At 35.2% G+C, this 16,440-nt stretch overlaps 1 protein-coding gene across 9 annotated transcripts in view; it reads left to right on the forward strand.

Annotated features, from left to right (window-relative positions):
• The first annotated feature begins 3,120 nt into the window (after window positions 1-3,120).
• LOC117242658 (prominin-like protein) overlaps window positions 3,121-16,440 on the forward strand; it is a 65,773-nt gene continuing 52,453 nt past the window's right edge. For all 9 annotated transcript variants that reach the window (XR_004495314.1, XM_033509524.1, XM_033509561.1 and 6 more), the window contains exon 1: window positions 3,121-3,541. Coding sequence is in view for 8 of the 9 variants with exons in the window: in XM_033509524.1 (XP_033365415.1) it covers window positions 3,136-3,541 (406 nt within the window). In the remaining variant the exon portion in view is untranslated. The remainder of the gene's footprint in view (window positions 3,542-16,440) is intronic.

The following is a 16,440-nucleotide window of genomic DNA, read 5'->3' on the forward strand; positions in this document are numbered from 1 at the left end:
TTCGGTCTTTAACATGCCATTAAATGAAACGTCGAAGGCTGCCTCAATGGCTATTCAACTTGTAAGCCCCGCTTGGAAAGTTCTTACTTTGAACAGTCTGGTACTCACTGCTATAAATTATAAACCTTCCTGGAAGATACATTCCATACTTTTACTGAATCTTAGCGGAGTGCAAAGTTGGAATTTCCTTCGTCGATGGGGAAACAAAAAATCAATATTTTCTGATTCCACAACGTGCACATGAAATATTGCAGATTCCTGAAGTAACCGTTAACAAAAGAGTCAATGGGTTTATAATATTAATATCGACGATCAAGACGTTTTCTTCGAAAAGAATAGATTGGTACGTTGCATGGAAGAATTCCAATTTTTACAAAATTCGGAATTTTTCGTTCTGACTGGTATAAAATCAAATATTCTAACGATTAATTCTAAACTAAATATTCTCAGTATTCTAAACTTCAGTTTCCGTAATAAACAGGTATAGTAAATATTCTAAACTTTGATTCCCATAAAATTGAAAATTTTTAATTTCAATTCTCACAAAATTAAATATTGCGAATTGCAGTTCCCACAAAGTTAAAAATTTTATATTCTAATTGTATAAAATTAAATATTCTAAATTCCAAAAGATTCTAAGATTGAATAAGACAAATAGTAGAGCATAAATACATAAAACAAAAGAATATATTCTCATCTCGATAAAAATTTCTTTCCTCTTCCAAGAATAAGTGGCGATCCTGGTCGTATATTGCGGAAAAACAGATGCTCGATCTAAGTGATCGCTAGGCGGTGGTTTTCGGGTCATCAGAGAGCAGAGGCAACAGTCGATCGAAATGCAGTTTTCGATGTCACGACCTGGATCCGCTGTTTCTGCGGTTTGCTACGTGTTAACCGGGCTCGATGATGAGAAGCGATAGAAACTCGGAGTTTGGCCAAACCAGTTCGTCCGAAGCGACTCGTTTCAATCGTTCGCGCTGTACTTTATTGCAACACCGTTACGATATGCAATAAAACGTCACTCTTTATACTCGGTAACAATAAAAAGGTCTGCATAAAAATTGAAATAACATTTCCAGCAATCGTTTCACGCGACAAATGGCTTGCTTAAAAGCAGTTGTTACCGGACTCGATTTGCCAATTCCGCGAGACTTTCTTCTTAATTACAGGGAATGACCTTTTCCACGACTTCTTTCCCTTTTCTTTATTTCTCTTTTTTGGTTGTTCGATCAAACTAGTCCACAAAAGTGGATCTCTTCGTGAAAGCTTGGCCAGACTGGTATGGATTGGCACCAATGAAAACAGCCAATTGCAGCTATACCCGTTTCCAACATTCTGCTTCTTCGACATCTCATGGAAAATCTTTTTTTTTTTTCGATAAATGCAGAACGTGAAATTCCGGTTTAATATAGGTTACATACACTGGCAGATATAAATAAGTATTAGGTCACTTATCAGTATGTATTACGAATTGAATATTTTTCACTGCTTTCATTTTCTAGTTATTTTATTATAAATGTGTCATTCTATTCGCACTACGTGCGAAATACTAGATAAAATAAAATTTATTAGAAAAATACTTGTAAAGTATAAAAATGCAACGAGTATGTGTTCTAATATTTGTGATAAGCAGTGTATACCGATCATATTAAAGATTAGAATCTATGGAGCAAAGTGATTCTAAATATCAGCTAACGATATTCAATCCAAATATGAAATCTACAGATCATAAACGTGTCAACGATGCTTATCAGCGACTCGAAATTGAACGTCTTTAATTGCCATGATAACTTTTCGTAACACTTTGTGCCAACTGGTTTCTGCACGAAACAAATTCGCGGTGCTTATCTTTTAAGTGGATTATCGAACGATTATACAACAAGTTAAATTATTCGAAGGCAAATTGAATAGATTGATCACTTATCAAACACGGAAAAATATTCAGGAAATTCAGACTGAATTAGTCGACAAGAATTATAAAATTGTGTAATATTTATTTTACGTCACAGAATATGTATTTAAAATTACTGGAATGGAAAAAGATGGTTCACGAAGTGAAAGAAATTTTTTGAAATTAATTTCATATTAATTATGAATTTATTTTGCTGAATACAAGATGTTTCGGTGCAGTGTCAACACAAGATTCTTTTAAGTAAAGCTCTTCTGGAAAGTTGCATCAAGTCAATTAAATGACGTAAGAAACATCATTGCATCTTTCGCCACGATTCTCACGTTAATTTGCCGTTGCTCCTCCTTTTGTCTTTGCAATTACCGCAGAAAAACAATCCTTCTATCATGCCCATGACACTACAATTAATTAAAACACAATCTTTCGCGCTTCAGGAACAAGGACGCGTGTTTCAAACTTGCGGGAAAAGTCACGCCCTCTGATTGGTCCGTTCTCCAGACTATCGAGCCTCCACCAATCGCGTGAGACCGCGAAAATCAATCCTTATAACCGGTAAAAGAACCTCTATCACGTTACTCCAGAATTTAAAAATACTCAAATGGCATTCTTCAAATTACATTTAACATTATATCAATAAGAACAATGCCAAAGTAGGTTACAAATCTAAATTAATTCGCAGAACATCATACACTCCTTTTCAACAGTAAAATCTGAAAACAAGTATTCCTTATAAAATATTCTTTATACATAATTATTATGCAGAAAGCGATACAAAGTTACCGATGAAAAAAAGTATAAAGAAGATACAGAAAATTCGCGAGAGTGAACAGTAATAGTTGGGAACATAAAATATTTATTATCTATAATTATTATACAAAAAGCAATAGAAGGTAGGCGATAAAAATATATAAAGGAAATAAAAAAATGCGCGAGGATGCGTTAACAGTAAAAGCTAAGAACAAATGGATCAAGCATGTCAAAGGAACTTTTTATTACAGGAAAAAAGACATCAAATATTCCTTACAAAACACTCATTATACATATTTATTACATAGAAATTACTACACAAGACTACAATTATTACAATACGAAATCATCGATAAAGAGAGTACATAAATATAAAAAAGGTAAAGAAAATACGCCACGGGTCGTTGAACGATAGGAACGAGCGGACACGAACTACGTACGAAGCTTTGCTTCGGCTCGAGTGTGGCGGAGGAGTGGGGATGGTTCGGTTCCGCGTGCCTGCGAGACGAGCCGAGGCATCAGTTCGTAGCGACGCGTCCCTGGCGCAAGTCGCTGTCATGTTTTTCGTACTGTTCGGTGGTTTTCGGCCGAGTGCCGTGGTGCATTATGGATTCGCGGTTTTCGGTCTGCTCTCTGTTCTTCTGGTGTCGTGTCCAGTTAACTGCCAGGAGACACTGACCAATCGGATGCGGGTGATCAGCGAGGATCTGGACCGGCAGCTGAACGGGATCATGGCATCGCAGGGTATCAACTATACGAGAACGAACACGACCGGGCTGCTCTACAACGCCACCACGTATTTCAACCCCAAGGGCATGGGCCAGCTGTACAACGTGACCAACATGTTCATCGACTTCGTGCAAAGCAAGCAAGCCTATCCCGAGGGTGAGTGATAACATCGTTGGAGAATTTTGTTGCAATGGTTTATATGGTTTTATAGGTTATAGGTTATAGGGCTAGGGACAGGTTTTACGCGGCTTTGGTTACGCCCTGTACCGCGCGCTCGAAAATGGCCGGCTGCTTGTTGGTAAACAGATCGCTGTCAGAAAAAATATTACAATTGTGTAATTCCATGCTAGATGAAATTAAATTGGATTCATTCTCGAGATCTGTCGAGATTTTAAGGATAATTCGATATAGGTTTGGGTATATTATAACGTGGAAGGTTGTTAGTGGATTTTTGTGCTTAAGTACACCGTGGATAGGGTATAGAATACACTGCTGGGTAATATTGTAAGTTTATTTAGTTTTATGGAGATTTGTGTGATTTATAAATAAAGGTAGATATGAATTGTTTTGTGCAACTCGATTTACGTATTGCACCTTATTTTGAATATATTGCTGCATCTTTAAATTGCTATAACATAAAACTACTTGCAAATAACGGCAATTAATTGTACGTACAAATAGTACAAAACGTACTTTATTTCGTAGCGTATATTTTCCGAATTTTTATGCGATGAGTTGTTGAACGAAAAAGAACAAATAGCTGCAGCAATAAATGTATAAAAATTCGTAGCCTAGCTATAATACACACAGGCATGTAATACAAAACTCAGTTTCAAAGTATAGTCCTAGCAATAAATCATTGAAAACGCTAAAAATTACATCGAACGTATAATCCTATCTTGCAGTGTAAACGCGTAATTTCTTTTGAAAACACAAGTGTACTCCGAAAAGACATTTTTCTTCTGGTTGAGTTTATGTTGTTATGAGAGATTCCGAGATTGCTTTTACAAGAGAGGAACATCCTGTGATCTTCTGTTATCAATAAGCTCATTCACTCCAGTTATATTTATCACCAAGGATTTTATAGACCCCTGTATTTACGTGTTTGACCGATGAGAAGCTATATTCTCCGAAAAGTGAAAGGAAAACACGGTCGTATTATTATTATTATTATTGTCTCTGTTACTCAAATATTATTGGATTTCTCGGAGCACATATTTTTGAGATTCTTGTTAATCGATTCATTCCATTACATTCATTACATTGTACGCATGCATTTCCATTATTTTCTCTGTTACTACAAGATTCTTGTATTCTTAACGTTCCCGACAATCGATTTATTCCATTGTACTCCGAAAAATCTTAAAAAATCCAATAAGTACGTTCTTTAACCGAACAATTTTACCTCAATTTTCATCGATTATTATAACTTTCCAGGAATGAAATAACATGTTATATCTCGATGAGAAAAATAAGTCAAGAATACTTAAACAAACACAATGTATCATCTAACACAACGTTAGGCTTCAAGAAATTTCAAAAGCCGAAATTCCGAAATTCCAGAAACGATACAATGCGTTCGTCAACTCGACAGTTTTTCCTCAATTTTCATCGCGACGATATCAATCTCTACCTGTTTCGCCTTTCGATTGATCTCGAATTGGCCAGAAAAATTCCGTCCTTTTTTTTTTCACAACTCGTCGGCGTTTCCATCGGATCCGACATTTCAGGAATTCCCACGCGAAACACAGCGTCGATCGTTGGGGAAAAAAAGGCGATAACTTGCTGAACTATCCGGATCAACGACCCTTTCGTCGCGTTTAACGTAGTAGGAACAGAGGGCCCGCGCATCTATATCAATTCTAGCAGGAAGTTGATAGCGAGCGTTCGTCATCGTCCAACCGACCTGACATCGTGTCGTCTACCATACTCGTTTCACCTCTTTCCGCCTCTTCTTTGCCAGTAATGCATTACTTCACCTCTTCCTCCCTCCCTTCCTTCCTTCCTTCCTGCTATCGTTCTTCATCCAATTCTGAAGAGCATTGACAATCGAAGGAGCTTCGTCGGTGATCTATTTATTTGCCAGCGGTCTCAGTGGCTCTCAATCTCTTACTCCATTTGGCTAAAAGAAGCCAAGGAAACGTGTATCGATTAACACACGCTTCGTGGTTGCTGATGAGACAGCGTTTCCTTGTAGGAACTTTAAATCTCAGAACTTTCGGTTAGCGCGACCATTGCCATGAATTCTGTGTAATCTGATTAAGATATATTTTAATACACTATTATATATAGGTATATTAATTGATATGCGTTATACTTAAAATATATTGCTATATTAATACACTATTATACTGTATACTACTATATAAGTATGTTAATATATTCTAAGTATAACGTGCAACGTATTGTATTATTTATTATATTGTTACATATTATTGTGTATGTATTGTAATATTTAAGTACTATCAAGTATATTGTTTAGAATTATTTATTTTGCCTTTTTGTATGGTATATATTATTTATTATTGAGTATACTATCAAGTATATTAATATTGTATTAGTATTAGTATTAATATGAAATCGACTATAGTATTTAATTGTAGAATAATATACTGCACCTGCACACTTTATCTTTGACAATGTTTGTTCTATATTCGCTATGGATTTTTACAAATTTTTATGTTTTCATCAACGTGACTGAAGAATTTTGAATGCAAATGGGTTTCATGTACTAAATATTATTGTAAATACTCTATTACGTACAGATTGCCATTAAGAATAATTCTATCTGAAATAATTCTCGTTACCCATTGGTCTTATCGAAGAACTTTTCAAGCGCGAGTGCAATGAAACGTCGAATATAGAGAAAATATTTGAAAAATTCATGTCGCAAAAGTTTCACAAGATATTGCATGCGCAATAAATGCTGCGATTGCTGAATGAGTCGATAGAACTACTTACATGTATATCTACAAACTACTTCAATATCGATAAGATTTGCGTGAACAGTAAACGATCGAACGATCAATGAAAGGGACAAAAATGGTAGTTGATTCGAAAGAAATTGTTGTCGTGGACTGCCAAGCGGAAAATCGGCTTCTTACAAGAATTCATGCGAAAACGATCCGAGCGTGGATCCGCTCTCGTAATTTCGAACCATTCGAGCAACGAATTGCGGCGTCGTATGTTCGCATACTTTGTACTCACGTAGGGAAACACGCGTCTCTTTTGGCAAATAGAAAGTCGATTAATCGACAAATCAATTTTTTAATTAAATTAAATCGATTAATTGCTATCTGTACAATGATACGTTGTAGATAAGGTGGAATTACAGCTTATCTAATGTGATAGAGAATCGCGGGAAAATATTAACATAACCATATATATATGTAGCTTGAAATAATGAGACTACGTAAATACATTTATCTTCTCGTTTGTTCGTTCTATTCTAGAATTTTTTTATACAGTCGTTATCGTAATTAATCTTTTGTGTCGTGGATTTCTATGCGTTCGTATAGGAAACTTAACATACACAGAATGCGCACGATTTGCCAAAATGTACAAAATATCCGAAATATAGCACTCTGTATAATTTTTGATGGATAAAACGATCTTCTACCTAAGCTTCGTTTCTTCGATTATTCTTATAAAAATATGAATTTCGCATAAAGAGTCATCGATATCCACCTTCTTCTTATATTTATAATATCCACAAAAGTATGAATTTCTCGACTATTTATAAATGTGAAAAATATGAATTTCGCATAAATATGCACACTGTACTAATTATATTAGTCAAAAGTCGATATCCACCTTCTTCTTATATTTACTGTATCCACAAAAATATGAATTTCTCGAGTGTTTATAAATAGGAAAGATGTGCATGTTCATTGGATTCATAAAAATATGAATTTCGCATAAATATGCACACTGTACTAATTATATTAGTCAAAAGTCGATATCCATCTTCTTCTTATATTTACTGTATCCACAAAAATATGAATTTCTCGAGTGTTTATAAATAGGAAAGATGTGCATGTTCATTAGATTCATAAAAATATGGATTTTCCATACATATGCACACTGTACTAATTATATTAGTCAAAAGTTGATATCCACCTTCTTCTTATATTTAAAATATCCACAAAAGTATGAATTTCTCGAGTGTTTATAAACATGAAAGATATGAATGTTCATTGGATTCATAAAAATATGGATTTTGTATAAATATGGCAGAGTCCGATAATTATATTAACGTAGAGTCGGCAGCGACAGATGGAACTGAGAAGTTTTATTAGGCTCTCGGAGTTGCTTCTATTACTTCCGTGGTACGAACAATTGCGTCTTATTAGCAGTTATTGTTTTATGAGGCGAGCAAGCGTCGTTTCGCTTCGTTTCTTTTTCCTTTGTGTCTTCTTCGTGTTATATACGACTTCGCGTCTTGTGTTAGATCTGAACGCCTGCTAAAGTGTTACATACTGCGTTATAGATAACGATCGAATCTCGGAAGATGGTATGAATCGGTCGTTTATCACGCAGCGGTGTAGCAATGTTGCTTCCAGATTGTGCAAAATGATCATTAAGATCTGTATATCGATTGTTCGAGGTTGCGTTTCTTGATAACAGTTGGCGTGAATAAGAGAACGACGCTATCGATAAAGTGATCGACTTGAGAAAATTGCGACAACCTCGATCATTTGTGTGTCACATTATGTATATGGATGATAATAGAGTCTATCTGTGTTCTCTTTTCTTGTTTCAATAACGTGTAATATTCTGTACGTTCATCGATATGAACTCATATATGAAAACTAAGTTTTTAGTAAGAAAATTAATATGTAATAGAAAAATCCGAGTTGTTTCTGGCCGCTAAAATATATAGATATTATTTTGCAATATCATTCTTTTTGTATATTTTCCCCTTCTTATGCAAAAGATGCCATTGTTTCATTTTTCCACTTGTGAGACTTCTAATTGATATTGTATGTTTCAATTGATAGACATCAAGATATGTACATAATTATAGAGATTAGATCACAAGTCACAAAGAAAGACTTGGTAATATCTTTCTTTCTTATACATTTCCCTCCTTATGGAAATGATGCAGTTGTTTCACTTTTCCATTTGCGAGGCTTTTAATTGATGTTACAATTGTATGTTTTAATTGATAAATATCGAAACATATACATTATTATAAATATTAAATATTCTCGATGTTAGACATTCAGAAGGATTTGGTAATATTTCTCATACTTCTTCGTTCTTGTGGAAAAGTGCACTTGTTCCACTTTTTCGCTGACTGCGCCGCCTCTAATTGATATTATTTAAATCGTCTGAATGAAATTAGAAAGCCGTGGCATTACATCAAACAGAAATCGAGAAGTTTAAGGTTAGGCTCGAGTTATCTCAAGAGTAAAAATTCCAGGAGATTTATATCTACCTTATTAACGTGATTCCCCCCCCCCCCTCTCCCTCTGAACGCTTGAATTAATTATCTAAATTGTTTGGATGAAATAGAAAACTAACTTACACGATATTACATAAAGCAGAACCTAGAACGCTCAAAGTTAGAGTCGAACTATTTTAAGAGTAAAAATTTCAGCAAGTTTATTTGATCCATTTTTACATCGGAGAATTTAATAACAACTTTGACAAGACTACATTTTTTTCTCTTTCTTTTTCATCTTTATCTTTGGAATTTGAACATGATTATACTTTTTTTTATCAGAAATTAATACACAGTTCTGAAAGAATTTCCAGTGCCTGTAACTCTATCATCGGGACGCCGTAAAATCCATGAAAAAGTTGATCAAATTTAATACCTTTCTCGCGTCCCATTGACGCTCCGCTTTCTCGCTCGATTTTATTAGCGTTTTCCACGAAGAATCGTTACGTAGTGGCTATTGAATTCGAACGATCGTTCTGAATGGCGACAGTACACGCGTTATCGATCCAGCTTCTCGCACAAAAGCATCGTCAATCTGGTGTTTCCTGTACGGGCGAAGAGCTCACGTGGCATTCGAACGATGACGACGGTCTGACAGTGAATTTTCCGTCACGCTCGATATTCTCCAATCAAAAAAAGAAAAAAAAAAAAAGACTAAATTTTGTAATATCAGAAAAACCTCGGTTCTCTTGCGTAATAATTTACCAACTAAATGGCCTGCAAATTATTTGTCTCTGTGATAAAACATTCTCGTACTCTAACGAATGCCGTACACCTATTTTTCTGTCGGACTTTCAGCTCTGTTTTTAGTTCTCTATCGAACTTCGAGTTTCTGAAAAAACGCAGCGCCGCTTTTGAAAATAACATTCAATTGTTTATAGTATATTGTTGTAAATTCCATTGATTTGGAAAACAGGATTCGGTTATTTTTACTCTCTGCTCCGAGGCGAATAGCGCCCATTGTAAATTTCTAGAGAACAAACTTTGGAAATCTGGAACAAAAATTGACAAATTATTATTATTATTATTATTCACGGGTATATAACGCGCTCTGGTATACAATTCGGTTACAAGTCGTCTGCGCGTGACAATACTCTATTAATATTATACCCGTTGGAAGATTATGAGCACAAATGCGTTTCGAACGACATGATTTATTGGCGTTGCTATAAACTACGATTTCTTCCGTGTAACGTAAAAAGACGATTTTAGCTTAAGAAGAGACGGTACTTCGGGGCACATGATCGTGCTATTTAGTATTTTTTACGTGCCATCAGAGTAGGTCAGGCGTAATCCAGCTACGCGATCAAACAGCTGTAAATTTAACTGATCTTTACACGCAATAAGAACAAAGTTAGACGACTTTTGAACGAGGAAGCCACTTACGAGCCACCCTGTACTTTTCTCAAAATTGGGCAAGCGTGTTAACGACAGGGAAGAAAGCGCGATTGCGCGTAAAATGATTGAAGGAACACGGCGAGGTCAATTCGAAGATCGGCATCGTAGAAGAATCAGCTTTTCCGAAGGAAATTCCATGGAAACGCGGGAATATCTGGCTTGAGATTTGGCAAGGCAGTAAATTTCTATTTCTCGACGCATAGCGAAAGCGGATCGAAGCTCCGTCACGTCGGCAAATAAATCACGCCGACAACTTTTAATTCCGGTCCCGTTGCGAATTTTCAAACGAACCGGCCACACTTCTTTCATCTTTGCTTAATTGAAATCTGCTGCTGGACAAACGGCTGGAAAAACGCGAGGAATTTCATCAGATGGCTTATCGGAGATACATCGCAAGCGATCGAGATTCTAAATTAAAATTCGAACAAGGAGAAACTAATAAATAAAAAGGAAGATTGCAGTAATTAAAAGAGAAGATCGAAGCATCGCAATTTAATTCTTCTTTCGTTCTCTACACTTTGGATGCTTGCATCCCTTTTTTTCGCTCTTCACGCCGGCTTTAATTTATTCTTCGATTCTTAATGCCGTACTTTTCTCTTTTCTTGGCGTCCCTTCGTAGGTCTTTTCGTTGTTGCAATCCTCTTTTCTATTCTTCCTGATATCAAAACATCAGTTTTTGTTCGTCAAAATTCTATTTCTCGGTACACCACCGTCGTTCTCTTTGATATTTTTCCACTGCTCTTCCTGTCGCTGGCGTATTTTCCTTTTCTTAAATACGCTCTCAGATGTGCACTATCCGCTGCATTAAAATGAGTTTTCACGTTAAAACAAACATCCATATTTAAAAGAAAAATTCACTATTCATTAAGATATTATAATTACTACGGGTATAATTTTATACAAATTTATTCAAATGTCATGCAGATCTAATCTTTCGTCTAATTATAATTGAAACAGTGGAAGCTGAATAAAAGTTCGTTTGATTTTCTAAATAATGTAATAAGATGTTTGTACGCTTTGTATCGCTGCTTCGAATCGACAACGGCCTAACTTAAAACATGCTAATTTTAGACGAAAGGCTTTCTAAAATTTATATTTTTCTTTAAATATTAAAAACAGGCCTTGTTAGTACAACTGTCCTTTGACGCACAACCGATGGATATAAACGTACCGTTTGACACGATAAAAATAGAAACATAATGTGGAACTCGCACTCAATGAAAGCAAATTGGTCATTTTTTATTTTTTTTTTTTTTTTTTTTTTATAGATTTGTCACTGTCAATGCCAAGCAGCGATATATTTTTGCATATTGCAGATTTCTCTCTAGATCTTTCTACGCGATGACCGAAACGATTATGTTTGGACTAGACTATTTAATTTGGAGATTTTTAATGTCAATTTGTTGTTCATATTTCATGGAACAACAATAATTTCTGTTCAGTAATACAAAGTAACGTGACGTATTTTGAATTGATTATTCTGCTCACTTATAATCCATCTGTACACCAGCTGACGATTAAATTTCCCATAAACGCGTGATCATCAGTGTATAGTTAGAACATTACGATAATTCTCAGCGAACGATGATTCTCTCGCGAAACTAAAAATTCGATAATCTCAAAAGTATTATAATACCGTAATAATTATTCATAAATCACACTTTGTTTAATCTACACATCGTACGATAATCATTCGTTGCCGGACCTCGAATGACGTTTGAAACGAAATATGCATAATCTTAGTACGCATCCGACAGCCACGAAGAGACAATGCGATACGGTTGCACCGAAAAACAGAGTTTGCTTAGCAAACAAATTTCAACGGCAGACACTTGCCAGTCGCTCGTTTACTTATCGCGATAAGATTGGTGGAAAAGGTTTGGCGAGAATCGCGTGTGCTGCTAATCGTAGAAAGTAACTGATGATAATGGAAGAAAATAGCCGATAATACTACGTGCTTCAGCTTAAAAGTTTCCTATCGGTACAGTAGCTTTTTATCTTTCAAGACGATATTAAAATATTTAGTTCCCCGTTTATTTTATTCTTTTTTTCTAATTAGTTTCTAAAGTTCTTTTGTTGTGTTTCTTTTTAGTTAACGTGTCCTGTTTGTACAGCAGTTTTTTTATTTTCAAAACGACATCGAAATGATGTAAGGAAGGCGAAACAGTCCAACGAGAAGAGAATATTTTACATCGAATAAATAGGCACGAGGATGGAGTAAAGAAACGAAGAACATGAGATTTCTCGGATTCTCGATTTTCCTAAAATCGTAGATAGAACATTTCCACGAAGAAAAAGAAAATATCTGTGGCCATTGTATATTCAGATATTTCAAGTTTCTCGCGTTTCTCATTTTTTACACGGCTAAGAAATCGTAGCTAAATATTCTATATTGAACAAAGACGCGCAAAGATGAAGTAAAAAAATGAAAAACCGCGAGGGTTCTCGGATCTTGGACTTTTTTTAAAATTGTAAATAGGACGTTTCGACTGAGAAAGGCGAAATAGTCTAATGAAAAGCAAATAGTCTAAACTGTCTGTTTCGTCGGACAAAAATCTGAATAATACATGCGTGTTAAGAGAAAGCTGGCAAGTTGATATGCTGATAGGGCGCTATATACATACGTACGCTACACACGTAGTTTCTGGAAGTTTGCTTATCTCTCTGTGCCTCTTGTGCAGCAGAACGCATTAATCTGGTTTACTCAGTGAATCACTCGGGAAGTTTCGTAAGAAAGTGAGTATCTTCAGCATCCAACGTGATCCATTTCTCTCGATACATGATCGTGGATCACACTGTCTTTCTTCTCGTATAAACCGAAGATCGTAATGAACTTTTGTCGTGGACACTTTTTTAATTGTCGTTCGTATCGAAGGAAACATATTGTTGATCGTATGTAACGATATCGTACTATAGTGATACGTATTATAAATGGAGGACTATGAATCAGAAAGCTGATTTCGCAACACTGTTCCTTAAAAGTATGTAAGTCGCTATCTGAATAGATAGACGAAGTGCGACATTTCCTGAACGATAGTGAAGATACAGAGCAGAAAATTTAAAAAGTCACTCTCCTTTATCGTGATCGAGGTACTGAAAAGTTTCCAGAGAATTGTACTATCTGGATTAAAGATTCGAATAATATAAAAGGTAAAGATACCATTTGTTGTATGAAAGAGAAAATTAAAAGAAAATGTCAAATAGATAAAAGTACATTTATTTGAATAGAGGGAAAGCAACGGTGAAGAACTGTGGGTGATCAGAAAATATAGAGCACTTAGAAACACATTAGTTACAAATAGATTGGCACGATAAAAATTCATGAGAATATGAAACAAAAAGACATAGCCATATCGAGGACATTGATAAATACAAGGATGCAATATCGTGCAATAACTTAATCTAAACTTCAGCCGATGATTTATTGTGGCGTAAGTTAAAGGCAATTGCACTTGATGATTTACCGTGGTATAATTGATTCAAGGTGATGCCACAAGATATTTTATTCGAGACTCTATGATTGCGTTCACGTTTAAAGATAGTTCGTAGACAAATTGCAGGAACTCGGAATGTAAATTGTAGAATCTCGGTCGTCTAATCCTTTCGCTGCGGAATATGTGTGTATTTTATTATTATTTCGTGCGGTTATGTAAAACCCGATCGATTTAAGCTGCGTCCCAGTTGAATATTTAATTAACACAGTGGAAAACAATAGCAACTCGTCGTTAGCACGTTGACCTCGTTTGCATCTACAATGATAACGTTATATCATGATCTACCTTAATATCTGTACAGGTAAATATATGGAGGACAGAGGAAGAGATAATAATTTTTTATTTCTCAGTTTACCAGACAGGTAATATTGGAAAATATTTACCAATGTCTGAGGAAAAGCAATGTACACATTACGCGACTACGTTTTTTTTTTACTATTGTACGTGAATTAAGTCTCTTATTGTGTTCAATTATATTCCATATGATGCGATCGTATCGTCAGATTGATATAACCTTGTTGTATTGTACCTGATCGAAACCTGGTCTTTTTTTAGCTTTAATCGACGTGAATGAATTTGTCAGTAGATTTAGGTTGAAAATAGAGGCAATCGTAATTGTATATAAACATTTAGAAACATTATAAGGGCGTTAAACGATGTCTCATCTTCATTTTGAAAGTGACATACAATTCAGAAACGCTAGCTTTCCATAAAATGCAGAGGAGCATTTTTCAATTTAATAATTAGATTGCAAATATTTATGCAAGCTAATGTTTTTGTAAACGCTGTTCACAAAACGAAGCTAAACAGAATTTTGTTTCAGTATGTCTATTATTAAATTAATATTATATCTGTTACTATTATATTAAACAACATTAAATTAATATTTAAGGGTATCTGACATAAAATTTCTGCTTACATTGACAGTCTAATTATTGTATTAATATTCCATTATAATTATAAATATCAGTATAATACGTTAATATTTAATACATATCTAAACTAAATTTCTGCTTTGCCTCTATTTAGAAATATTGATATTAGAATTTACAAATACATTAACATTTATAATACGCATGTAAACTAAATTTTCGTTTTACCTTCACTTACGAAATATCAACATATTTTACATATTTGTATCATTTTACATATGGTATCTTGCATACACAACTATGAAATAGCAGTTGAAATAATAAAAAAATTGCAACACCATAAAGAGTTAAACATGGAATTTTCCACAAATCTCGTACAGTTAATAGTTGAAAATGACACGGCTACGCTTTTAATTAGACACAGGATATTTTACTGGCTACACAGTCGTTAAGCAAAATTTAATCTCGTTCAGGCTGGCGACTCGGTAATTAGTGAATTTCAGGCAGACGTTAAAAGTTCACGGGACGAATTCAGCGTCGCTTGGGAAGATGAAAGGGAGTAACGAACGTTAATTCCGAATGACAAAGTGTTGGCGAAAAGAACGTGGAAAAAGTACGACGAATTTGATTCTTCGTACGGCAAATCGAATTTTTTTCGACGTTGCAACATTTCCGTCCGTGGAAATCGCTTATCAAAAGGATTTCTGGCGCGATCCAAGGCTCCTCTCTGCTTACAAACAACATCAATCAAAAGGCTGATGTCCCCGTGACATAAAATCGGCGGTTCAAGGCTATTTATGCGAACTACACGCGTTAATTTTTTATACCTGTCAATTTAATATCCGACTTTGGAAATTTCCTCTTGTTCTTTCGCAAGAACAAACGTCTATAATTTCTATCATTTTTCTAACGTACATTTAAGGATATAAAGTTCAGATATTCGAATTTTTCGTAGAGTTGCGGCGATAGGCGAAGAAATTTATATGTCGAACTCTTTCCATAGAATTGATACGAGTTTTGTAATAAAGAGAACCAAACCATAGAACCAAATTCCAGAACTGGCCCAACCAGGAAACGAAAACAAATAGGAATTCTGAGTGAATTTATTCGAAAGTTCTTTGCATATAAAGTGCAGGAAATCTAAAGCTTCGTCCGTACGTAGCTTTGTCTCTCTGTGTTTCGAATCTTCTGCATTCACAGAGCGAGTGATCTGGCGATAGCATCCAGTTCGCAGCAATTGCAGAACGATGGTTCTTCAGAACGCGGTCACTGCGCCGACTTCTGTAAGGACACATTTCTATTTGGTGGTAAACGAAAGTTCGTGGTGACAAAAAAAGTCCATCGGGGACAAATAGACCTCATGATGGATTTTCCTATTAGGCGGTATGGGACAACAGTGTCCAATAGCAATTTTGATCGAATGGCCATAATGTCGTTTCCTATTTAGCGGTACGAGACTACCGTAACTCCGTACTCATTTCGACATACGTTTCATATTGCACTTTCATGTTGGGAAGATTTATGAAGTATATTGCAACATAATGAATCGTACGATGTTTATTTCAATCTGCGCTTATTTCAGTTCCATAATAAATAAGTAATTATACAATATAATAATATAATGTATAATAAAAACATAAAAATATAAAGTGGTCATCTTTGATAACGAGGAGTGTTGTTCTATTTTTAACGCCATAAATAAGCCCCGTACCATAAATCGTCACATTTTTGCCACTGCGGGACAAATGACCCGTAGGATTTTTCTTTATATTATGCCACTTTACCATGCAAACACGCGATTAACATTCCTTTCGTTGAGAAATATTTGATTTAATTGAGATCTTT

Source organism: Bombus vosnesenskii, unplaced genomic scaffold (assembly GCF_011952255.1).
Source record: "Bombus vosnesenskii isolate JDL3184/JDL3185 unplaced genomic scaffold, Bvos_JDL3184-5_v1.1 scf7180000013265, whole genome shotgun sequence".
NCBI classification, from domain to species: Eukaryota; Metazoa; Arthropoda; class Insecta; order Hymenoptera; family Apidae; genus Bombus; species Bombus vosnesenskii.